At 55.2% G+C, this 24,150-nt stretch overlaps 3 protein-coding genes across 6 annotated transcripts; 2 read left to right on the top strand and 1 right to left on the bottom strand.

The window, feature by feature from the left end:
* Positions 1 to 1,622: 1,622 nt before the first annotated feature.
* MIF4GD (MIF4G domain containing) lies at positions 1,623 to 4,479 on the top strand. 2 transcript variants are annotated; one of them, XM_036088709.2, is made up of 5 exons: positions 1,623 to 1,754; positions 2,582 to 2,691; positions 2,872 to 3,027; positions 3,115 to 3,207; positions 3,724 to 4,479. In XM_036088709.2, exons 1-5 carry the CDS (start codon positions 1,667 to 1,669, stop codon positions 3,949 to 3,951), a joined length of 675 nt encoding a protein of 224 aa, XP_035944602.1. In that variant the 5' UTR covers positions 1,623 to 1,666; the 3' UTR covers positions 3,952 to 4,479. The 2 variants fall into 2 exon arrangements, with proteins under 2 accessions (XP_035944602.1, XP_035944603.1); XM_036088710.2 differs by lacking the exon at positions 2,872 to 3,027.
* MRPS7 (mitochondrial ribosomal protein S7) lies at positions 4,385 to 7,897 on the bottom strand. Its single transcript, XM_036088707.2, has 5 exons — positions 7,764 to 7,897; positions 7,036 to 7,227; positions 6,857 to 6,920; positions 5,747 to 5,914; positions 4,385 to 4,971 (listed from the first exon to the last, which is right to left on the bottom strand). Exons 1-5 carry the CDS (start codon positions 7,844 to 7,846, stop codon positions 4,750 to 4,752), a joined length of 729 nt encoding a protein of 242 aa, XP_035944600.1. The 5' UTR covers positions 7,847 to 7,897; the 3' UTR covers positions 4,385 to 4,749.
* Positions 7,898 to 8,072: 175 nt separating this feature from the next.
* Positions 8,073 to 23,768, top strand: GGA3 (golgi associated, gamma adaptin ear containing, ARF binding protein 3). Of its 3 annotated transcripts, XM_036088684.2 has the most exons (18): positions 8,137 to 8,202; positions 8,736 to 8,803; positions 14,586 to 14,670; positions 14,797 to 14,872; positions 16,221 to 16,319; positions 17,014 to 17,137; positions 17,381 to 17,484; positions 17,619 to 17,699; positions 18,049 to 18,186; positions 18,756 to 18,837; positions 18,943 to 19,059; positions 19,346 to 19,588; positions 19,964 to 20,034; positions 20,326 to 20,642; positions 20,868 to 21,091; positions 21,380 to 21,549; positions 21,723 to 21,833; positions 22,009 to 23,768. In XM_036088684.2, exons 2-18 carry the CDS (start codon positions 8,752 to 8,754, stop codon positions 22,117 to 22,119), a joined length of 2,205 nt encoding a protein of 734 aa, XP_035944577.2. In that variant the 5' UTR covers positions 8,137 to 8,202; positions 8,736 to 8,751; the 3' UTR covers positions 22,120 to 23,768. The 3 variants fall into 3 exon arrangements, with proteins under 3 accessions (XP_035944575.1, XP_035944577.2, XP_077922186.1); XM_036088682.2 differs by lacking the exon at positions 8,736 to 8,803 and having other exon boundaries at positions 8,073 to 8,202; XM_078066060.1 differs by lacking the exons at positions 8,137 to 8,202; positions 8,736 to 8,803; positions 14,797 to 14,872.
* The last annotated feature ends 382 nt before the right edge of the window (positions 23,769 to 24,150 follow it).

Raw genomic sequence — 24,150 nt, 5'->3', positions numbered from 1 at the left:
AGGGCCGGCGTCAGGAAAGGCCCTCAGCTGCTGGGCCCGCGCCTCTTCCCCAGCCGCAGCCACGACCAAGTCAGGGGCTTGCCCAACTTGTCACTCCCGGCATCTCGCGGTGGCAGGCTGGCGGGGGGCGGGGGGTCCTTATTCTTGAGCTGGCCCATTGATTTTCAACTTATTTTACCAGTACCGTTTGTACTTGGAGTAGGAGAGGGGGTAGAGGGGGTTGATCCAGCCCTTACAGGCCCCCCGGCCTTCTCTCGCGTGGCGGGGGGTAGGAGTGGGGGGCAGGCGGCCGCCACCTATGCGTTCCCGTCCCTCCAGCCACGCCGCGCGGCCCCACCCAGTCTCCTCTTTGGATCCCGTTTTAACCCGAGCCCCGGGCGTGAGAGCGGGACGGGGCCGCCACCGCTGGCGACCGAGGGCTTCGGGCCGAGGAAGGTCCGGCGCGACCGCCACGGACCTCGGGAGCCCGCGCGGCGAGGAGAGCGTCGCCGGGACTCCGGCAGGTGGCGCCGGCGAGACGGCCCCGCCCCTCCACGCTGGCCCCGCCCCGGCGCCGCGCTCGGAAATGACCTAAGCGGCGGCGAGGCCCGGCGGGTCGCTCCAGCTCTGCAGCGCGGCGGACGGGGGCCGCGAGCACCATGCCCGCCGAGCGGCCTCCAGGCACGCGGGCGCGGTGCCGGCCCGGCAGGTGGGTCCCGGCGCTCGCAGGGCACCGCACCGCCTCTCCAGCCCGCGGGACCCGGGACGGCTCCCCTGCCCCGCCCGGAAGGGCATTCCGGGCTTGGGGAAGCTGCCCGGTTCTGGAGATTCCCCGAGGTCGTCCTTTGACCGGGGGGGGGCTCGGCGTCCGGAGAGGGGACTCCAGCAGGGGCTGCCTCTGGGAGACGTGTCATCCGGCTCCCCTCTTCTTTAAGGGAAAGGCTCCAGAATGGAGCTCAGGAATTAGAGGAGTCTGAGTGGGCAAGGCCGGGTTTCTGCCGCTCGGGAGGCCAGTTTAACCAGTCCGTCCCGGGGAGAAGTTGGCCTGGACAGGAGCAGTTCGGGCCCCGCACCCGCCCACACAGGCCAGGCCAGAGGTTGGGGGGGGGCGGGTTTTGGGACTTAGAAGGACTCTGACTAAAGCCGAGGGAGGGATCGGGGCCAGGGGATTGGAACCCTGCTGGGACAGACTTCTCCGGAGCCCCCAGCCCTGTCACTCGCCCGAAGTCGTGCTGGGCCAGCAGCTTCCAGGCCGGTTTACATAGGCAGTTGCCGGCAAGTGTCTGATATGCCCCTGTCTACACCCCCAGTGCAGCTCATCGCACCCCAACCTTAGTATCAATGGAGAATATCCCTGCCTACTATGGAGACTGGACGGTCGGCACGTTCACCTTTACGTCTCTACTCCCGTGTAATCCCAGAAGCTACAAGGGTTCCTAAACTGAGCAGCAGGTGCCTGGCTGGTGCCCAGTCTCCACCAGAAGCCAAGCTTGCTGGGCCCTCAGCCAACCACCCAAGGCAATGGACTGGCTGGGAGCACCTGTCCGAGCGCTGGCCAGCCCTGGCCGGGGCCTGCAGGACTAGAAACCCTGACCCCACGCTGCACACCTGAGGCCTCTCTCTTCGCCTCTCCTCCTCCCCAGGTGCTGTCATTAGTCCCACCTCAGTAAAGAGCTGCCGGGGCTGAATGGTCATGGGGGATCCTGGTAGAGAGGAGTATAAAATTCAGTCTTTTGATGCGGAGACTCAGCAGCTGCTGAAGACAGCACTCAAAGGTGAGCATGGGAGCCCTCCTGAGCTGCAGAGAAGGGGCCTAGGGGACAGGCCTGGAGGCCTGAGCCTTAGCCAGGGAATGCCCAACCCTGTCCCTTTGCTTTCTGAGAATAAAAGCAACATCGCTCTTGGACTGGAGGACAAGTTACATTTAGGCCAATAATTGAAAGTATGAATCATAGAGTCACCTCTCGGGCAGTAAAGCCATTTTTTAAAGTACCCATGAGAGCGGGGTGGAGCACAGAGAATCGTCTCCAGAGCCCTTGCATTGGCCCTGGCTTCTGTACTGCCACAGCAGGTGGTCTTGCATGTGCAGAGAGGGCTGACTTGGGACAGAGGATGGAGCATTCTGCTTGGCAGAGAAGATGCAGTCATTGTCCTGGATCAGTGCCTTCCGCAGCACTCAGAAGTTCGACTCAGCTAACAATTAGTAATGCCCATCACATGCCAAGCTAAGCCTGTTGGGGAGGCCCTGCCTGGCCCGCCTTGTCAGGTGTTCATGTGTGTGTATTGTAAGAACACTTTCTTCTGTGAAATTGCTGTCAAATACATCGTTATTCAGTGCTCCTTCTGCAACCTAGTGCCAAGAAACATGTGCCCTAAAAAACTAGCATTCTTTGACTAGTCTCTAACGGCCACCTGTCCTGGCCATCAGTCGCCCAGTGGAGCTGCTCTGATGTAGGGCTACTTCTCCTGGTTATTTTCTGGTCTTTTAAAACATAAGTGTATCACGGGAGTGCTCTTTTGTAGAAACATCTCAAATCCTTAGAAGCAAATGGAAACAAATGTGCTAACTCAGCAGCTCTAGACTCCCCAATCTCTACCCTAGATCCAGGTGCCGTGGACTTGGAAAAGGTGGCCAATGTGATTGTGGACCATTCTCTGCAGGACTGTGTGTTCAGCAAAGAAGCAGGACGCATGTGCTATGCCATCATTCAGGTGGGCTGGGACTGGTAGAGAAGCGGGGAGACACTTTGGGAAAGGCCGTGGCAAAGGGCAGGAGGCCTGGCCAGCAGGGCAGAGGTGGAGAGTCAGACAGGAGGGTCCTCAGCCACCAAAGCTTGAGTGGGGGTCGCCATGGCACCGCCCCCGGCTCACCATCCTTTCCCTGGCTCACAGGCTGAGAGCAAACAAGCAGGCCAGAGTGTCTTCCGACGGGGACTCCTCAACCGGCTGCAGCAGGAGTACCAGGCTCGGGAGCAGCTGCGAGCCCGGTCCCTGCAGGGCTGGGTCTGCTATGTCACCTTTATCTGCAACATCTTTGACTACCTGAGGGTGAGGCCCCGGTAGCCACCCTGGGCGGCAGAGACAGCCTGTCTCCTTCAGCCACTCAGTGCTCTGGCCCCCGCTGTCCCCCCACAGGTGAACAACATGCCCATGATGGCCCTCGTGAACCCCGTCTACGACTGCCTCTTCCGGCTGGCCCAGCCTGACAGTCTGAGCAAGGAGGAGGAGGTGGGTGACCCCGGTTCAGACAACTGTGGAGGTGGGTGGTCCCTGGCTCAGCTCAGAACACCAGCACACTGTCCATGAAGAGCATCCGAGAGCATCACTTCGCAGGGCAGGAGCCTGGTGAGCAGGACAAGCTGCCAGGCTTGGAATTTATTCAGAACAGAGAGCAGCCAAGACCTACAGGCTCAGAGGCTTTCTTCCCAGTAGGAAAGCCAACCTGTGATAGGAACCCAGCTGTGGCTACACATGGCCCAGAAACAGGGTCAGGCCGGGTGCGGGAGGGGGAGGAAGGTGGGGTTACGCGGCAGCTTGGAGACAGGCCCTGCATCCAGCCTGGCCGGCAAGACCTATGGCAAGTCCTGAACTTGTCTCCTTTCACCTAAGATGTGGTGAACACCCACCAGGTGCTGTGAGCGGGTCAAGAGGAAACAAGTGTGTGGGGCCGAGCGAGCTTGCCGCTCGAGCTCCCTGAATGGCTGCTCTGTGTGCCCCGGGGTCACCTCCAACTGCCCCCTGCAGGTGGACTGCCTGGTGCTGCAGCTGCACCGCGTGGGGGAGCAGCTGGAGAAGATGAACCGACAGCGCATGGATGAGCTCTTTGTCCTGATCCGGGACGGCTTCCTGCTCCCAAGTGGCCTCAGCTCCCTGGCCCAGCTGCTGCTGCTGGAGATCATCGAATTTCGGGCAGCCGGCTGGAAGACGACCCCGGCTGCCCACAAGTATTACTACAGCGAGGTCTCCGACTAGGCCTCCGGCTCACGCGGCGTCACCAGCAGCACCGGCCTGTCACCTGCCCAACTCCCTGCCCCTCCCAAAGACCATCCCTTCCAGACCCTCACCAGCTCCTGAGAGGTTTCCCACTTACGCAGTGGTCCTGCCCTGAGCACCTTCCCTCCCGGATTCAGGGACCTCAGGGACCGGGGAAGACACCAAACAGAGCTGCCCACACCATCCCATCGACCTCGCCCCCAGCACCTCCAGCCTGGGCCAGGCAGAGAAAGGCAGCCTCTAACACCCAGTGCACTGTGTAACCGCTGGGGCGACAGCCATCCTGGGGCCTCGGCTCCCCCGTCCCCATAGCTACTGGTGGGGTACTTTGGGATCTTGAGGGGCACAGCACAGGGCACACCAGAAACTGCTTTTTATACATTTTATACAAAGACCACTTCGGAAACAAACATATTTCCAGTCGGTTTTAGTAAATGGCAGTACCACCTCACATGCGACACCAGTTCAGGGCGAGAATTTTCTAATAAACCTTTTCCAATATTAAAACTGCTTCCTTTCATATCCTCCCCCAAAGTTCTACCCCAAATTGAGGAAGAGAGGCTGGATGGACCCTAAGTTCCTGGGGGAAAGCCAAATTGATACGTTTCCTCTTTAAAGGAGATGGGACAGGAAAAGCAAGTTCTAGCCCCCAAAGAAAGGACTAACAAGCAATAAATACGTTGCTCCCCCCCTTAAAAAGGAACTACTAACCCACAAGGGTTTTTCGCTGTGACAGTGGCTCCCACGATCCGGCAGCAGAGAGCCGCCAGCCTCCCTCTACCACCAGCGGTAGTGAGCCAGGGCACGGTTGGCCTCCGCCGTCTTGTGCATGTCATGCTTCTTCTTGATCACAGGGCCTTGGTTGTGAAAAGCCTCCAGCAGCTCATGTGATAACTTCTCCGGCATCAGCATCCGCCGGTGCTTCTTCTCCCGGCACTCAGTAATCATCCACTTCATGGCCAAGAAGCGACGACGCCGGTCGGGAAGTGGCACAGGGACCTGGACGGGACAAGACCCCGGGCAAGTTAGTCCAAGACCTTGTCGGGGCGGCAGCCTCCTCCTGCCCTGAGCTCTAAGGAGTAGCCACAGGTTCCCTGTGGGCCAGCTGTGACAACACTCCTGAGGGGCCTGGCTTCTCCTCTTTGAGGCCCCCTCACCCCTGGGTGCCCTCAGTGTAGCAGACATAGAGGCATTCATTGAGCAAAAGCTCATTAGGCAGAGACCTCTCTCACTTCTAAATGGAAGCTCAGCCAGGTTGATATGAGCATCAACTGGGAAAAGCCCCATCAAGCTGGGGTGACTTAGCCAACTCAGATCAGGGGTGCCTAAAAACAAGACCCTCTTGTCCACAATCATTTGCTAGACCGCCACTATATGCCAGGTACCTAGGGACACGCCAGACCCTAGGCATACAGACATTAACAAGTCTCCACCCTTATGAAGTTTACATTAAAAATCAGAAGCCGAGAACACTGGCTTATGGCAATAACACAGAATTAAATGCTAGGACAGAACCTCGTTCAGTTCAAGAAATGGCAACGAAACACCAGTTATGGGTCAAGTGCTACTCTAGACGCTGGTGTACAAAGATGAGTGATACACAGTCCCTCACCACGAGAAGCTGACAACTTACGACACAACATCGTGGACAGAACCTGCTCCCGATAAAACTATCAATCTTGGCCCAACTCTGGGCCTTCCCACTCCTAAGTGCTCCCCAACCCACCACCACCAGCTTGTTCCATGGGTGGGGAGCCCCACTTTCCGGGCTCACCTGGTAGAAATGGCCGCCTCTGAGAATGGGCACCAGCCCTATCACAGGCTCACAGTTTTTCAGTGCTTGGTGGAAGATGGTGTAGGGGTTGCGCTCGATGGTTGCTTGTTCCTCGGCAGAAGCAGCATGGTACTTCTCAAACTGCTTCCTTTTCACAGCTTCCAGAGTCTGCAAAGGGATACACTGGAAGATGCTGCCCCAGGCTCCCTAAAGGGTTTATCCCCAGCTGAGCTAATACCTTGCCCTCTCCTCCTCTGTCATCCTGTTCTTCTACAACAGTGTGGCCCCTCTCTCGGCACCTCTAAGGCAAAGTTCTTAAATGCCTCCTCTTTCCTGGAGGAGGACTAGGGCAGTAGACGGAGATTTGTGATTGGGGGAGTGCATGGTGGTTGCTGACTCCTGTAGGACTTCATTACAGCCGCCACCTCCACCCATATACACGGGGTCATTTTTTTTTTCTTCCAAAAAATTTTATTTGAGACAGTGCGAGTGAGCATGAGTGGAGGGACAGAGGCAGAGGGAGAAGCAGACTCCCCGCTGAGCAGGGAGCCCAGTGCGGGGCTCAATCCCAGGACCCTGGGATCATGACCTGAGCCGGAAGCAGACACTTGACTGACTGAGCCACCCAGGCGCCCAGGGAAGGTAATTTTTTTTTGTTTTAAGTAGGCTCCATGCCCAGCGTGGAGCCCGACATGGCGCTCGAATTCATGACCCTGAGACCAAGACCTGGGGTGAGATCAAGAGTTGGACGCTTAACCACCCAGGCACCCCATACAGGGAAGGTAATTCTAATGGCAGGTATACGAAGCTGTTCTTTTTTTTTTTTTTTTTTTTTTTTTTAAAGATTTTTTATTTATTTATTTGAGACAGAGAGAATGAGAGAGAGAGAGCACATGAGAGGGGGGAGGGTCAGAGGGAGAAGCAGGCTCCTTGCTGAGCAGGGAGCCCGATGCGGGACTCGATCCAGGGACTCCAGGATCATGACCTGAGCCGAAGGCAGTCGCTTAACCAACTGAGCCACCCAGGCGCCCCGAAGCTGTTCTTTTTTTAAGCTAAACTGAAAGAGCCACGTACAAAGACGTAAGCAAGGAGACAGGAGAGATGTGTTACCTGCGTCATGAGGGATCTGGCCAGTACTCTGTTTCCTCCTTTCATCATCATGTTGGTGAATTTACTTCAAGGAGAAAAACAAACTGTTTAGATTTCCCAGGCTCTATCACAATCCTTACTGTAGACCCTCCCTGGTACAGTCCCAGTCCGTGGAACAAAAGTGTTTGCTTCCATCTAACCTGATCACGGGGTCTTCAAACACAGAGCTTGTTTTCGCTGCTGGGGCAGCTTTGATAAGCTGAGTCTTCCTGAGTTCCTGTTCATACTTCTCCTCCTCAGTCAGCTCGGCCAAGGCCTTGCGGTAATACTCCTTGTCAATCTGTGGATCCCTGTATTCAGGACCATAGCGGCTCCACCTCACCTGGGTTAGCCTGAGAGGAGGGAAGAGGAAGAGGCCGGCAAAAGCTGACTCCACAAGTGAAAAGGTTTGACTTAACAATGGGCCTGTTTGCCAACCCGCCGACGAGTGAGAGCGGCACGGAGACCGCTAGGCAAACCTGAACGCAATAATTCTGGCTCTTGTCCTAAGAGGTGGGTGGGCCTCCCCGCAAACAGGCCAGGAAAGTCTCCTCCTCGTCAAGTGCCAACGGTAAGGCGAGGTTCCTGAACCTCAGGATAGGCGCCCCGCCTAAGCATCTCGCCCCCCGCCCCCCGAAAATCCCAGCTCTGAGCTCTTCGGTTAAGACCGCGCTTTCAGCTTCGACTCAGAACCCCATTGGGCTGGGGACAATCGCTAAGCCTTCACACTGGCTCGAAGTCACGCAGCCAATTCAGAGGCTTGGACCGAGGTATCCTGGCCCCCAGGTTCTCTCCAGGTTCCTGCGCGTTCTGCCTATAGCCCTTTCCTTCCCTGCAGGTCTCTCCGTGAAGTCCCAAGCGGCACCCCAGCTTCCTGCCGCCCTCTCACCCTGGAAGCCGCGGGACAGCCCTCCGCAGGCCCAGCGCCAGGACCGACCACCCTCGCGCAGCCTTCACCGCGGAGGCAGCCATGTTGGCTGGCCACAAGGACCCCACGAAGGCTGCCCTCGGCGTGCCTGAGCGAGTGACAGGAGACGGGGGGGGAAAGCTCCGCAGGGTCCTAAATCTGTGCGTCACTCCATCAATCCGGGCGTTAAGAGTCTCTCACTCCGAGGTCCAAAGGCAAGAGTCAAAAGGAAACATTCGGCGTCTCATTTTCCGCCGCAGTCTGACGCCACCCTCGGCGGCGCTCTCTCTTCTCAGGCCCCCATGCAGGCCCCGCCCCGCCCCGTCTCTCACAGGTTCTCGCGAGGTTTGAGGCCGCTGGGCCGGCCCGGGCGGCTGCAATATGGCGGAGGCGGAAGGGGAGAGCCTGGAGTCCTGGCTGAGTGAGTAGCCGCGGCCGCTTCTGTCTGCCCTAGAGCCCCCCTCCGCCCCTCTCCGCCCCACCCCGCCCTCCTCCGCTGCCAGGGGCCCGCGGCGGCGTCGCCTGGCAGCCGCGCCTGGACTCGCCCTGGCCGCGAGCATTCCGCGATCACGCCCCTTCCCCAGCAGGGCGCCCGGGCCCCCGACCGGCGCCTCCTCCCACTTCTGCGCGCGGCGGCGTGAGCTCGGGTCCGGCCCGGGCTCCGGGGAAGCGGCAGCCAGGTGCTGCCGCCTGGCATGGCATCGGCGATTTGGGGAGATTGTGGTGGGGCCGCGCGCCGCCGTGACTCCGGGACCCCTGGCCTCAGTCTTAGTCGAAGGGAAAAGCTGCGGATTTGGGCTGAAACTCCGGGAGCGGTGGGTGCCGCTGAGCATACACACACAGCTTCAGAATTGCGACCATGTATTTGAGAAGTGGCCGCCTCACGCAGGCAGAATGTTTGAAGTGAGAAGAATCCAAAAAGGGATAAAGAGCAGCTCTACCCTTTTCCTGCAGTGCCCAAACCTCGGTGATGTCCGTGTTGGAGATACACACACTTGAACATCTTAACGAGTCATTCGTAGGTAACATACTCTAAGCAAAGCAGAGGAGCACAGCCTAGTGCTGTAGTTATAGCGGCCTATTGCTCTAATTGCTAATTTATATTGCTATTAAGGAAATACGGGTTAACCTTGTTAGCACATAGTATTCTGCTGAAAGGTTAATAAGTTAACTTTCCTGTGGGCTTAGAAGAGGCCCCTGGAGGCCTCTAAGTGAAGGCAGAAATTGGACAGAGTGATAAGACAGGATGCCTAGAGGCTGCCTTGTGCAAGATCTCTTATTTACTAGAGCCTCCAGGCTGTTGGAGGTAATGGCTGTTTCCTCCAATGGCCTGACCTTTCTTTTCTTTTCTTTTAAGATTTTGTTTATTCATTGGAGGCACAGAGATAGAGCACGAGCAGGGGGAGAGGCAGAGGGAGAAGCAGGCTCCCCGCTGAGCCAGGAGCCAGACATGGGGCTCGATCCCAGGACCCTGGGATCATGACCCGAGCCGAAGGCAGATGCTTAACCATCTGAGCCACCCAGGTGCCCCTGGCCTGACCTTTCTTAATAAGAAACCCCCTTCAGGTGGTTGAACCTAGGTTACCTTTGCAAAATCTGCAGTTGCAGGCAGGTCGCAAAGTCCTCTGTGTGCAGGGAATTGTTCTCCAGGGAGCTCAGAGTACCCCAAAGACATTCATTTAATTCCTTTATCAAGTATCCTAGCGAAGCAGGTACTACTGTCACAATTTCACAAAAAGAGGACACACTGACTAATCACACCACTTACCCAGAGCCATCCAACCAGATATAACTACGCTGGAATCGATTTGATTCATAGATACTAATGGGGACATTGGAGTTGACCTAAGCTGAGTTTAACTGGCTAGGTTTAGAGTTATATTTTGAAATAGGAGAGGGACAGACCTGTTTTTGAGGGAGAGTGGAAACGGTGAGTGGGGCAATGGGATGGTGTCTGTAGATAATAGAGCTAAGACTGGCCTTTGATCTTTCCCATTGGTTAGAGTGACACTAGGGGCGGTGTTAAGATTCTTTCCATTCTTTTTTTTTTTTTTTTTTAAAGATTCCATTCTTCTGCCTTGTTCACCTTCACAGTTCTTATGACTTATTGGTGTGACCTTATCAATCAAATGAACCAGTGTTTGGGGTTTAGCATTGTCTTAGTCTAGGTCCTTGTCACTCCATGGTTTGCCAGAATTATTATAGAAGCCTTTGCTGGGCCCGGTGCCTCAAGTGTCTCCCCACCTCCCCTCCATCCTCTTCTGTGTCATCAGGTCATTCCATTGCTGTGCACCTACTGCCACCTCTCTGTGGCTTCCCAGGAGTCTCCTTGCTGTGCCAGGTCAGGTGTTCTCGTCCCCCCGGCACACACTAATCTCCTTCCCTTTGCTCAACTAAATGCTTTAAGACCCATCCCAGATTCTCCTCGCCCACAGACTGTCTCTTGATGACTTCAGCCTTCTCTGAAGTCCTCTCATCTCAATCAGTCCATAACAAATACCTACTCTATGAGGTATTATGAAAATTAAGTTCCAGCTGTCTTTGCCTTCAGTTTGATGAAGATGATGCTGGGGTGGATAAAGCATTCTTAAAAAGATACAGGTACGGGGCGAGAGCTGTAAGCTGTAAGCTGTAATTTCTTTAGGAAATGGGGGTAAGTGGAATGGAAAGATGATTCTCTCAGTGAGGAGGTGGCAGTCAAGCCAGGCCTTGAATACCCAGAAGACTGGGGACAATTGGCTAAGAAAACACTAGACAGGGGCACTCGGGTGGCTCAGTCGTTTATGCGTCTGCCTTCGGCTCGGGTCGTGATCCCAGGGTCCTGGAATCGAGCCCCGCCTTGGGCTCCCTGCTCAGCAGGAAGCCTGCTTCTCCCTCTCCCACTCCCCCTGCTTGTGTTCCCGCTCTTGCTGTGTCTCTGTCAAATAAATAAATAAAATCTTAAAAAAAGAAAACACTGGACAGTGATGTAAATAGAGCAAACCATGTTTGGGGCATTCAGGAACAGATGTTTGTCTGGTTCAGGCAGGGAGCTCCTGTAGGAGTGTGGTTGGAGAGAAAGCTGGGAAGTTAGAACTAAATTCTGGAAAAGCTTGAATTACAGCCCAAGAAGTTCAAATTTCAACAGTTATCAGGTCCCCGTTCTTACCGTAGCTGGTGAAGTCAGTGTTTTAGGAGGATTAGTATAGGGTTTTTTTTATATAGGATGGCAAGAAGCAGAAGTTCTGGAAGCAGGTGAAGAAGTAAGGAGGTGGGGTGGGGGCAGGGGTAAGAAAGGGAGAGATTTAAAAAGACGTTGAGAAGGAAGGGACCTTGGGTTGCTGGAAGTGGGTGAGAAGGAAGGAGTCAGCAATGGGGGTTCAAATCCAGATGCCTGGGTGTGGGGGCACAGCGAGCTTTTGAATGATGGCACCATTTATAGAAATGGGGAAGTCAGGAAAGAGAAGTGATGAGTTTGTTTTTAAACTCATTTCTGTATCAAATTATATAATTACACTCAAGTTTTTGCTCTGGTTATTTCGCACAGGTTGCATCAGAAGAACATAAGCTCCCCAAGGGTAGACTCTGAGTCTTGGACTCTTTATGTAGTCCCGCCATGGCCTAGCATGCTGTGTACTTCGTTTTCTTTTAGTTATATTATTGATTGAATGGTATCGTACAGTATAGTTCACCTGTGTACTTAATTTTCTGTGGGTGCTTAACAAAGACTTGGTGATAAAGTCTCTCTTAATTCAAGACCCTAGCACCAAAGGCTGACTCTTTTTTTTTTTTTTTTAAGTTTATTTATTTATTCATTTATTTGACAGAGAGAGACACAGCGAGAGAGGGAACACAAGCCGGGGGAGTGGGAGAGGGAGAAGCAGGCTCCCCGCAGAGCAGGGAGCCCGACGCGGGGCTCGATTCCAGGACCCTGGGATCATGACCTGAGCCGAAGGCAGACGCTTAACGACTGAGCCACCCAGGCGCCCCGAAGGCTGACTCTTTTTTTTTTTTTTTTTTTAAGATTTTTTTTTTTTTTTTTATTCATTTGGCAGAGACAGACACAGTGAGAGAGGGAACACAAGCAGGGGGAGTGGGAGAGGGAGAAGCAGGCTTCCCGCAGAGCAGGGAGCCCGACGCGGGGCTCGATCCCAGGATCCCGGGATCATGACCCGAGCCGAAGGCAGACGCTTAACGACTGAACCACCCAGGCGCCCCCCGAAGGCTGACTCTTGATTTCTTTTCCATCCTGTGTTCTTGCCTCTGCTCATCTCTAAGTCATGTGATACATAGAATCTGTCATCTGTGAAATGTCTGAGCTGTGTCGGGATTGGGTAGCCAGGGCTGCCCCTACTGGAGGCATCCCTACTTGACCTTTTGAGGCCCCACCACAGTCAAGGCTAATGATGGAACTAAGCTGAAAATGAGAGGAGGGAATCTAGAGGCACAGACACATAAGAGGATGAGGCTTTCAGGAGAGACCTGAAAATAGAAACCTTGAGTCAGAGTAGAGCCCAGAGCCAGCTCTAGAAGGTGGGGCTTACAGGGGAGGCGGTATCCCCTCTGTGCCAGGTGATGGAGCATGTGCAGTGGGTAGAAGGTTGTGTGCCTCTGCAGGAGGGAGGCAATGGGCAGGTGGAGAGATGGAGTTACCTGGAATTATCCGCAGAACTTTCCTCCTGTTCCTGAGGGTGCTTGTGGACTGGAGAGCTGGAGTAGATGCTCAAAACAGGGACTGGGCATTGCTGAAACCAGGCTTTTTGTGCCCATGTGTAGGCAGAGAGCTCCCTGCAGATTTGCAGTAGGAAGGTCTATCAAGATGGGACTCTAGAGAAGTTGAACACAAGTGAGAAGGAAGTGGGCATATTCCTGGGAGCAGAAGTGCTATCGGAATTAGGGGAGGCCTGGGGAGAGCACTTCCGGTGAGCGCCCATTGCTTGTGTGCGTGTGGGGGGCGGGCGCCTCCGTGCTGTCCCCCGAACCTCCTTTTCCTCCTTTTCCGGTTGCGTGCAGTACAGGCGAGCGTGTTACTCCTATGCCACGAGGTGTGTGACTCTTCTCAAAATAGTAATAGCAGCAGTGGGAGGGGTGTGGCCCCTCAGACCACCCTGTTTTTTGTATCCTTCAGCCTCTTGATGTCATGTGAGAACTTTAAGCATCTCAGATGATAGGGATTAGTAACAAAGCTGCGCTAACACCTGAGAAGATACCAGACAACTGATGGGAGAAACACGGGGCTTCTGGAAGGTGACAGCTTGTAGGTCACTGTGGCAATAAATAGCCACTCTTGATAGAATTAATCTTGCTTCCCTCTAGCTTGACATTTTAAAGGGCCTGCTAATTCTTTTTTCAAGACTGGGGACAGACATTTTTCCTTTTCCTCCAAATATGAACCTAAACCGTCAGAATCTTCTTGCACCCGGCGCGGAAACACTGCAGGCCTTCCCTCTGCCTCAGGGTGGCGTCTGCTGACTTCTTGTGCCTCAGAGCCCCGTGGGGGTAGGGAGGATGCTGGGAGCCCTTGTTAGGATTTGTTCATGGAGCTAGTGATTTTTAATGTTAGGAAAAAGGAAGTTAAGAAAACACAGTCACGAGAAATCAGAATTCAGGAACTTCTACAACACCCCTTATGTGGAGGGGCTTTTTCAAGCTTCTGTTGCTCTGCTTTTGGCGCTGGGGGAAATCTGCAGGAGCATGGGTATTTAAAAAGGATATACGCCTTCAGCCTACCATTTGTCTTCTGAACCTGAAGCCCTAAATTTAGCAAACAGCTTGAGAGTGCTTTCTGGAAGAGGCAGATTCCCAAGATGTGAATCAGATATGGGAACACGTTTAACCACCCTCAGTGGGGGCCGTCCTCTTTAGCACAGGCTCTGGGATAACAGGGGAAAGAGGACCCATACCAAAATGTTAGGAGCCTTGACATTTAGCACCTGGATTTTAATCCCTCAGTGATCCTCTGAGAACTCTCCAACACTTGCCTTTGTCCTTAATCATAGGAGACCATTTAAACTTGAGGGTGCCGAATGCTTAATTCAGAGTCTGTTTCTGCAGTCCCGTGGACAGATAGCACAATGATTGGTGCTTAGTAGGGGCACAGTAAATATCAGCTTAACTTACAATGTGCAATTTAAAAAACATGGAAAGCAGAAGGTGCCTAGGTGGCTCAGTCAGTTAAGCGACCTACTCTTGTTCATGGCTCAGGTCATGGTCTCGGGGTTTTGGAATTGAGCCCTGCATTGGGTTCCACACTGGGCGTGACGCCTGCCTGGGATTCTCTCACTCCCTCTCCCCCTCCTGCCCCTTCCTCCCTCCCTCCCCCCCTTCTCACTCTTGCTAAGAAAATAACATTTAAAGCATTAAGAAAAGTTACGTCTTGAAAAAGTTTTTGAAGGGTATGTAGGAAATAAGTTTTTTAAGTATATATGTTTTTTTATCAAGTATCACCTGGCTTCAGTTTGTCTAGGAGACGCTTCTTGCTCATCCCTATTTGCTTAATAGCTTATTTTTATATAACTAGAGTTATTTATACTTATTGGTTATATTAAACATTTTTACAGGTATCTTTGAAGATTTTTATTGTTTGTGTTTATAATTATTTGTCCTATTGATTGTGGTCTACTCTAAGCTTCACAAGGCTGAGAATTTGTTTTTCTTTTATTTGTGACTTTCAAAACACTAGACTGATCTGTTGAGGGTTTATCAGAGAAGAAATTTGGAAACAAACTTAGCTTCACGTCAGTGCCTAAAAAATTATTGGAAAACCTTCCATTATGTCCTCCTTTCTCTTTATAACAATTGTCCTCCACTTTGCTCTGTCCCAAGATAAGGCCACCAATCCTTCCAACCGCCAGGAGGACTGGGAATACATAATTGGCTTCTGTGATCAGATCAACAAAGAGCTTGAAGGGTGAGTCTCAAAGCCGCTGGGGGGCAAGCGGGAGAGAGCTAAGCAGAGAAGTCCAAACTGGCCAAGGAGGGCCAGCCACGTAGCCCCAGGGTCAGTGCCTGAAAGCGTGGTCTGCTTGTCCCCCAGGCCGCAGATCGCTGTCCGATTGCTGGCCCATAAGATCCAGTCTCCGCAGGAATGGGAGGCGGTCCAGGCCCTGACGGTAGGTTGTTTCACTCTGACCGGCGAATTTTAATGAGCCCGGGCCTGTCCTCATGTGCCCACTGGGTTCTCTGAGGTTTGCAGGGCCCACGTCCTATGGCAGCTAAAAGTCCTTTGATACCAGAAATGTCCGGAACGTGTTCCGTGAACTGCCCCACAAGTGTGTGTGCCCTTGTGCAAGGCCCCGAGGCTGCAGAGAGGCCCGGAGTGCAGTCCCCGCCGGTCCGATGGGAGAGGCCGAGTGGCTGAGCGAGGGAGCCGGAGGCCGGGGCCCTGAGCCCGGGCTGGAGCCCTGAGGCGGCTTCTTGAAGAGATGCTGACAGGGCTGTCTTGCCGGTTAAGAGTTGGCCAAGTAAAGAAAAGTGTGGCGAGTATAATTTGTTCTGTAGCTAAAAGTAATGCTAGTTCCTCTTCAAGGCATCACACCGACCGGTGGATCTTAGCGTTTATTCAGACTGCGAGGATTCAGAGCGCAGACGCGTCCGGAGGCCTCCCCGGGGTCTCCCCTGACTTCGTCCGGGTCATGGGAAGGGCGCTCAGGTGGCCCACGTGCACGCCTCTGTCGTGGTCACTGCAGAGCGAAGGCCTTAAAACAGTGGTTCTCAGCCGGGGGGGTGCTTTTGCTCCCCAGGGGACACTTGGCAGGGTCTGGAGACACTTTCGTGTGTCACGTCGTGGGGTGCTCCTGGCATCTAGCGGGTAGAGGCCAGGGATGTTGTAGACATCTTCTCATGCACAGGACAGGCTTCCACAACAAGGAAGGAGTGGCCCGGGATGTCAGTAGGGGCGCGGTTGAAAAACCCAGCTTGACAGAGTCAGAAGCCAAGGGAGGGAACACGGGGGTGGAGCGCTTCTCGGTGTAAACCCCCGGCACCAGGGCCACGGGCAGCACAGAAAACTTAAGGCAGTTTTGTGTGCCCCAGAAGGAAAATCAGTGGGAGCAGGAGGAGGGAAAAGATCATGTCATCAAAAATGAAAACCGTTGAAACATCATCTCCCGTCTCCCCACAGTGTGGATCAGCTGGTGGAAAGAGCCCCAGACCCGAGTCAGAGAAACTTTGTACCTCTGAGGGCAGAGGGTGGCAGGCAGGCACCTTCTAGGACAGACACGCACTGTCTTGGTATCTGGGTCTCAGTATTTCTTATTTTAGTTCCTGTTCAGCTTCCCCGGGAGAGCTTTGCAATTCGAGGGACAGGAGGTGTCAGTAATCCTGTTGCCCCGACGTTCCCGGGGGCCGTGCACACCGCTTCCTGCGCAGGTCCTTCCTCGGGTGAATCGTCACCGTGACCTGTGTGCAGGCTCCGACCCAGACCACCCGCACTGAGCGCCCCCCTTCATGTGGCTGCAGGTGCTGGAGGCGTGCATGAAGAACTGTGGGAGGAGATTTCATAATGAAGTGGGAAAGTTCCGGTTTTTGAATGAATTAATCAAAGTCGTCTCTCCGAAGGTCAGTCGGGCAGTCTCCGCATTCTAGGAACTGCTCTGTGTTCCTCCCCCTCTCCCGTCTCAGTGGCTTCACGGTGCACCCGCCAGCTCCACAGAACTGTCTTTAGACAGCTGTCTGTGTCCTGTCCTTAGGGACTAGGCCCTGAGGGCCGCAGGGGGGCCAGAGGCCACAGGGACGGGCAGCCCTCTGACGATCTCCGGGCCTGAATGTGAGAGGTGATGCGGCAGCAGGTGGGCGGGGGCGGGGGAGGCTCCTGCGGACAGCGGTCACTTGGGTCTATCTTACGTGGATCTAAGGAGTTAGGCTCAGCTGCTCAGCTTCTGTGGCACGCTGGTGTGGCTTTTAAGCTCTGGGTGCCACGTAAAGCACAGGGAGCCATTTTTCATATCTAAGACATTCTCATTCATTCCTTTGAGATAAAATGCCATTGTTTCTGGGAGATGGCGCGTGGAAACGCAGTGGCAGGCTCCCAGCTCCCTGCCTGACCATGGACTGTACCCCGGAGAGAGCTTTGCCACGGGTGGTTTCCTCCCCTCCCTGTGCCGTGTCCCACACACCTAACACCTGCTGGTTTGGGGTAGGCCTGAAGACTGGAGCTAACTAGCAACTTCCCATTGCTGTGAAGAGAGCGTTCCCACGGTCTCTGCCTCCGGACGGCAGTTATGAGGTTTTCTCATTTCCTTTTGCCTCTTAGTACCTGGGGGACAGGGTGTCTGAGAAAGTGAAGACCAAGGTTATCGAGCTGCTTTACAGCTGGACGTTGGCCCTGCCAGAAGAAACCAAGATCAAGGATGCCTACCACATGTTGAAGAGACAGGGTATGTGCTTCCCTTCCCTCCTCCTCACATCAGCCCCAAAGGCTGGCTAAGGCCGGGAAGAATGAGGGGGTATGTGCCGTCCCTTCCTTCCTCCTGAGGACGAGAAGGGCTCAGCTGCGGTTTGACGGGCTGACCCCTTGCAGGCCCTCATCCCAGAGCTGGGCCCCACCTTGCTGTGTGAGGAAGGGCATCGAGGTGACCCCAGCGTGAGCCAACGCTCTGCCCCCTTGTGTTCCCTGTCAGGCATCGTGCAGTCTGACCCACTGATCCCTGTGGACAGGACACTGATCCCCTCTCCACCACCTCGTCCCAAGAATCCTGTTTTTGATGATGAGGAGAAATCTAAGGTAAAGCACACCCAGCCAGTGGCGTCCTCGGGTGAGGTGGTGGCTTGCTCAGAGCTGCAGGAGCTTCGGGCCCTCCGTGGTCTCCCCAGGTGGGGTGCTACCTTTCCCTTTCCCTTTGGTACCTCCTCTTCCAGCTTTTAGCCAAGTTGTTGAAAAGCAAAAACCCGGATGACCTACAAGAGGCCAACAAGCTCATCAAGTCCATGGTGAAGGAAGTAAGTGGGCCCAGGGCCTTGGGGCGGAGGAACCCGTGACCACAGAGCCAGAGTCCCTTCCCCTGTCGTGAGGCCAGAGAGCGGGAGGCGCACTGGAGCTTCCGGGGGAGAATGGATCAGAGGAGCAAGCATGGATGGGGCCAGTGGAGGCGTGGGGGCAGGCCATTATTTTAAAAGAAAAACTAGATTGGGATTCAGGCCTTACGGCTCCCAAGAACCGCTCATTAAAAGGAGCTTCCACCGGGACTAGTGTCTGCCCCTGTTCTCTGGTGCGATCCTTGCTGTGGGGCGTTCGGGGGCAGTGGATGAGTCTAGTTAAGCTTTTTCTCCTTGATCGTCATTGATGTAGGATGAGGCGCGGATCCAGAAGGTGACCAAGCGTCTGCACACTTTAGAGGAGGTTAATAACAACGTAAAGCTGCTCAATGAGATGCTGCTTCATTACAGCAAAGAGGATTCTTCGGAGGCAGATAAAGAGCTCATGAAGGTAGGCGCGTCCCCAGGAGAGCTGGGCTCCAGGAAAGGGAGGCAGCCTTTGCTCAGTACCTGTCCTGAGAGCCAACTCGCCACACACCTGCTGCTCCGTATTAGTCAGCATAGCGACCAGGTCTGGGGTGGGACCCCCATTTTACACATGCTATGGCTTACCCACCCCGGAAGGCAGAGCTGTGTGTACGCCCGAGTCGGGGGGACTCTGCAGACCGAGCCTCGGGGCTCACTTCTCTCTGCCCCACCTTCTGCCTCAGGAACGTTTGGGCAGAGACCCACCATGTGCCCCTGATGCTGCACCTCAGTCCTTGATCACGCAGATACTCTGAGTTCTGAGGCATGTGCTGGCCTCGGGGACAGGAAGAGACCTACTCCCCTCGTCCCGAGCTGACGTCCTAGGTGCTGCAGCAGCACGGTGGGAGCGGCAGCAGGCAGAGGCGTGCTCGGAGCCCCGTTCCGCCGGTGGCCATGGCACTGGGGGAGCCCCTGACTTTCTGGACGTGGACACTGAATTAGATCATTGCAGGGGACTTGTAGCTCTCAGTTTTAGGTCTGGGACTCTTTCAGGAGCTGTTTGATCGGTGTGAGAATAAGAGGCGGACATTATTCAAACTAGCCAGTGAGACAGAGGACAACGACAATAGTTTGGGTGAGTCAAAGAGTAGTTGACAAGGATGACCCAGGAATTTGGATTTGGCCGGGGGGTGGGGGGAGTGTCATGGCCAGGAGTCAGAAGTACCTCTTTCTGCTGTAGGGGACATCCTCCAGGCCAGTGACAACCTCTCCCGGGTCATCAACTCTTACAAAACAATTGTTGAAGGACAAGTTATCAATGGTGAAGTAGCCACATCAGCCATGCCAGACGCTGAAGGTAAAATGTTCTAGTTCCCCATTTTGGACCCTTCTAGACCAGCCCCAGGCCCCACCACCCAGCCCCGAGTGCTTGACCTGCATGTCATCCCACGGGGCCCGAGGGGATTCTAAGCCCTTCCAGGTGCTCCTCCAGCTTCCCAGGGACCAGGAGCTATGGGTAGCGTTTTCTTTGCTTGCTTTTCTTCAGTGTTAGGCTGGACGATGTACTCAGGGTTCTGCTTCCTGCTGTGCAGCCACTAGAGTGGCCCCTAATCATTCGTGTCGCCTTCCATTCGCCCATCCAGGAAACCGCTCTAGGAACCAAGGCACTCTCATCGACCTTGCTGAGTTGGACACACCAAGCAGCTCATCCTCAGTGTTGGCCCCAGCCCCTGCCCCACCGTCCTCTGGCATCCCTATTCTCCCCCCACCCCCCCAGACCTCAGGACCTGGGCGCAGCCACTCATCCAGCCAGGCTGAGGCCCCCCCGGGACCCAGCAGCACAAGCAACGCCCTCTGCTTGCTGGACGAGGAGCTGCTCTGCTTGGGTGCGTCCTGGAGCGAGGCTGTGAAGGGCTTCTCCTGGTAGGGCCAGCAAAGCAGAAGGGCGTGTGGAATGGGGAAGAGGGCCCTGGGGTGCCCCACGTACTTAGCAGGGGTGGGAAAGGGGACTTCAGGTATAAAGAGAGTCAAGTTCTGTGCCCTCAGGCCCCCAGGGCAGTGTGCACATAAGCTCCGGAACAGACATGGTGGACTGAGCGTCTTGTTCTGCCCCCTCTCCCTTTGGAGGCTGCCTGAAAAAATACCTTGTCCCCACCTGTCACTCTTTCGTCAGCGACTTTCGTCATGTGACCCTGCTAGAGTCAGTGGGGCTGCCCAAGGCCAGAGTCCCTTCTGGTCACCATCGTCTTCTCTCTCTCCAGGCCTCACTGACCCAGCCCCCACTGCTCCTCCCACAGAGTCAGCTGCGAACAGCCAGTGGCCCGTGTTCCAGGTAGGGGCATCGCTGAAATGCTCGACCAGTTTCACGGGCTTCCTCTTCCCCAGCTCGTTCCCTACTGCGGTTGGCTGTGGTCTTGGCGGTCCTTACTCGCCCCGGCACTGCCCCAGGTGCGCTCGAGAACACGGATCCCACCCAACGGCAGGCCCGGGGCAGAGAGCTGCTAGTCCAGTGGGGTTCTAGTAGGCCCCCCAGCCAAGGGGGCCAGAGCTGGAGACCTGAAACCCACCGACTGCAACAGCTCCTTCCTGCCCTTTGCTCACTCGCACTTTCCCCTCCTAACAGAACGAGCAGTCGGACCTGGACTTCTGCAGCCCCAAGCCCGGGAGTGCTGCCTGCAGCCCCTCAGACGGGCCTCTTGGCCCCTCAGCACCCTCGGCAGGCAGCTCCCAGGCCCCGCCGCCTTCTCCCTTCCCAGCTCCCGTGCTTCCAGCCAGCGTGCCTGCACCCAGAGCAGGCTCCTTCTTGTTCCCGACTGGACTGGCCCCGGCCCCGGCCCCAAAGGCTGAGTCCACAGCCCTCGGGTACCATGGCTCGGCTTTGGGCGACAGCACCCTACACCAGCTGGATGCCCTTGATCATCTTCTTGAAGAGACCAGAGTGTAATGAGTGGGAAATGTGAGGGTGCGGAGGGTTGGGCCTGGGCTTGGCAGAACCGGAGGCAGCTCCGGAGGGCCTGGGGCGTTCCTTTTTGGTCTACTGATGTTAGAATCTGGAAACTGGGGTGGGGGTGGTAGTAAGAACCAGCCGTGCCATGGAGGACGTGTGGGTTGGCCCAGCAGCATCCCTGATCTCTGACTTACCTTGTCCTCCTTCCTGCCTCTCAGGACCTCAGGCCTGGTGAAACCCGTCTCTTCCATCTTCTTCCCTGGGGCCACCACCTCCCCTCTGATCCCCACCAGCACCACTGCTAGGCCTCTCCTCCCCTTCTCCCCAGGGCCTGGGAGCCCTCTCTTCCAGCCGCCGGCCTTCCAGTCCCAGGGCAGCCCCGTGAAGGGGCCAGAACTCTCCCTGGCCAGTGTCCACGTCCCTCTGGAATCTATCAAGCCTAGTAGGTGTGGGAAGCTTGGGGTGGGAGGGCGAGGCGGGGCCCACAACTTGCAGTGATATGGGTAGTGAGGGGTGGGCCCAGGCTGTCCTTGCCCGGGTCCCTAGAGCCAAATGTGACCGGCTCTCCTGCTGTCTCGGCCTCCGCTAGTTGCCACTGTGCAGTCACGGGTGGTTCCGACAGATTCATCCCCACACTCTTCCAGGGAGCCTGCTGGCCCCAGGGTCGCCCCGCCCTCCCCTCCGGGCTCTGGGGTTTCTCCCTCCACACCCACCTGGCCTCTTCCTGCAGGCAGCGCCCTTCCTGTGACAGCCTATGATAAAAACGGCTTCCGCATCCTCTTCCACTTTGCCAAGGAGTGTCCGCCTGGACGGCCTGACGTGCTGGTGGTGGTGGTATCCATGCTGAATACGGCTCCCTTGCCCATCAAGAGCATCGTGCTGCAGGCCGCAGTGCCAAAGGTACCCCCGGCTTCCTGAGGCCTCTGCAGGCAGAGGTCACCTGCTCTTGAACCCCACTGTGTTGAGGGACCCCGAGGCCAGCAGGCAGCAGCATGTGTCCGTCGTGATTCTAGTGGGCTTCCGCTCAGGGGCACCTGCCATCTCTCTTCAAAGGAGCTTCTCTTTCTCTTCAGTCGATGAAGGTGAAGTTACAGCCACCCTCTGGGACAGAGCTGTCTCCATTCAGCCCCGTCCAGCCGCCCGCAGCCATCACCCAGGTCATGCTGCTGGCCAACCCGCTGAAGGTGAGCTAGCTCCGGGCTCCGAACTTGGCTTCCCCGCCGGAGGTGCCATAGTCCTGCAGCACTTGCAGTGTCCCTTCCCTGCTGGGGTTGAGCGGCTGAATGCGGACGGGGTGGTGGTAGTGGCACAGAAAGGGCCCCAGGGCCACACCTTAACACGCTGCCCCCTCCGTCACAGGAGAAGGCAAGGCTTCGGTATAGGCTGACCTTTGCCCTGGGAGAGCAGCTGAGCACAGAGGTGGGCGAGGTGGACCAGTTCCCTCCCGTGGAGCAGTGGGGTAACCTATGACCCCAGAGGACTCCGTGTCACCACACTGAAGCCCAGGCAGGCTGCCACAAGACAGGAGGGCTCCCTGGTCCAGTCATCCTCCACGTCCTGACTGCAGTGCTTGGAGCTTGGATATGGAACAGGGGCTGTGGGCATCGCTGCTGGGAGCCGAGCTCTGCTGTGATGCGCTCTCCTTTGGCCCCCTAAAAGGACCTGATTTTTGTCTACCTGTGTGACTTGAACTGGCCATGTACTGTCAGGGGTGGGGAGTGGCCCCAGACTCTGCACTATGGGAACATGGACCCAAGGCGGGAGCAGGCTTTTCCCCTCATGTTGGCATTCTCATGCCGTAAGAGGGGGGGGAGGTCTCTAAAGAGACTTGGGACTCCTTCAGGGACCATATCCTCACACCCCTGGAGGCCTCAGCCCCCCATCACTACTCTCTGCTTCCCCTGCTGGCAGGCTCCTGCTCCCACCTCCAGGGAGGTAGGCAAAGCCCAGTGCTCCTGAACAGCCCTGGGCATTGAGTAAGTAAGTTTGTGTACTGCTGAATCTCCAACTCTGCCTTCCGTGGGCAGCAGCATCCTGGAACGGCTGCTGGGTGATGAGTTGTGTGCTTGTCTCTGGTGGTGGCAGGCTGTGTCCTATGGACATCTCAGCAGGATGGGGAACTAGCCTGTTAGAAACAGAACTTGGCCTTGTGGCAGTCAAAACTAGGGATATGAAAGAAAATGGAAGAGAACCATTATTTCCCCTTCTCTGGAAGCAGGTACTCATAGCTTTCTGAGGAAAGTGTGCCTCCTGCCTTGGGAACAGGCCATCCTACTCACTACCTCTTGCTTGGCATGAAATAAACTGCTCTTCTGCCCTTCGAGTCTCTGAAGGGGAGAACAACTCCCATCACCCTTTGCGTCCTCCTGCTTGGGCCTCCCCCTCTTCCCACAAGATGGCCTGTGGTGTGGCATATGTTCGGGAACTGGAGGCCCCAGCGTCAGGCAGATTGCACTAGACTTCTATCCTTACCTGCTGCCCAGGAACCTTGACTATCCCCAGCTGCTGAGGGGCACAGCCAGTGAGATACGGGGTCTGGAGGTGGTGAGATTAGGGGTCATGCCTGAATCGAGTCACCAGACCCTATTGCTTCGACAATGCTCAGCTCCAAAAAGCTTGTCCCAGTTGCTCCATCCACCAGGTACAACTGGGCCAGGGACTCTAGGCCTCACAGGGCACCAGGCGAGTGAGAATCACCAGCTGAGGAAAGGGCACACAGCTCACCTCAGCTGGATGGCACCGAGCCATCTCTGGGGAAAGGTGGCATAGGCCACACTCCCTAATCCCTCCCTGCACTTCGCCAGGTTTCCTTACTCTAGCCCTTCCCCCTCCATCTCGAGCAAGCAGGTTTCACTGCTTCATTAGGACAGGTCAAAAGTGAATCAGTTTCACTACTTAGGGAAAAAAATCCAAGAGCTTTCCAGAGACCGGCTGCTTGCAGCCCTGGGAAGGTTTGTGGGATTACTATATGGAAATACACCTTTATAATAAGCTTTAGACATTAAAAATATCTGAGTGTTACTACTGAGGTCACTGCTTTGTGACAAATGGCTGTATACAGTATACCAACTCTGCTGCCCTTGTTTTGCTGCATGTTAAATAAAATCATTTCTGCCCTACTTGGAATCCTAATACAGACACCATCCACCCCACTGTGGGCAAAGTGCCACTTAACAAATTCCAAATGTAGACAGATATCCTGGCATCACCTGAGGTTTTTGTTGATGAAAGTACAGGTTCCTGGACCTTTTCCTTTTCTAAAGGAAAAAACGGATAAATGTTCCAGTTGATTCTAAAGGCTAGATTTCAGAAGCATACGTAAACCACTGACCGCTCTTGTTTGCATTTCTAATGGAAAGGAGGGCACTGCACTCACCATCCTAACTTCTAGGAGTGGCTTTTTCTCTTGGGAGACAGACAGGGAAATCAGTCCCATCCAAGGAAAACATAACAAGCACTTTCTCAATTTCTACCACCTCAAGTTCACAGGAGAGGCAGGGA

This window comes from Halichoerus grypus, chromosome 2 (genome assembly GCF_964656455.1).
Source record: "Halichoerus grypus chromosome 2, mHalGry1.hap1.1, whole genome shotgun sequence".
Taxonomy (NCBI): Eukaryota; Metazoa; Chordata; class Mammalia; order Carnivora; family Phocidae; genus Halichoerus; species Halichoerus grypus.
This window is presented reverse-complemented; position numbering and strand designations above follow the sequence as displayed.

Coding starts and splice junctions, on each gene's coding strand:
- MIF4GD (XM_036088709.2), top strand. CDS start 1,667: ATGGTCATGGGGGATCCTGGTAGAGAGGAGTATAAAATTCAGTCTTTT. Junction 1,755..2,581: donor GCTGAAGACAGCACTCAAAG/GTGAGCATGGGA, acceptor TCTCTACCCTAG/ATCCAGGTGCCGTGGACTTG. Junction 2,692..2,871: donor TGTGCTATGCCATCATTCAG/GTGGGCTGGGAC, acceptor CCTGGCTCACAG/GCTGAGAGCAAACAAGCAGG.
- MRPS7 (XM_036088707.2), bottom strand. CDS start 7,846: ATGGCTGCCTCCGCGGTGAAGGCTGCGCGAGGGTGGTCGGTCCTGGCG. Junction 7,228..7,763: donor GCTGTCCCGCGGCTTCCAGG/GTGAGAGGGCGG, acceptor CCCTCCTCTCAG/GCTAACCCAGGTGAGGTGGA. Junction 5,915..6,856: donor CCAGATCCCTCATGACGCAG/GTAACACATCTC, acceptor ATCCCTTTGCAG/ACTCTGGAAGCTGTGAAAAG.
- GGA3 (XM_036088684.2), top strand. CDS start 8,752: ATGTCCGTGTTGGAGATACACACACTTGAACATCTTAACGAGTCATTC. Junction 14,873..16,220: donor AGGCGGTCCAGGCCCTGACG/GTAGGTTGTTTC, acceptor ATGTGGCTGCAG/GTGCTGGAGGCGTGCATGAA. Junction 19,060..19,345: donor AGCCATGCCAGACGCTGAAG/GTAAAATGTTCT, acceptor TCGCCCATCCAG/GAAACCGCTCTAGGAACCAA.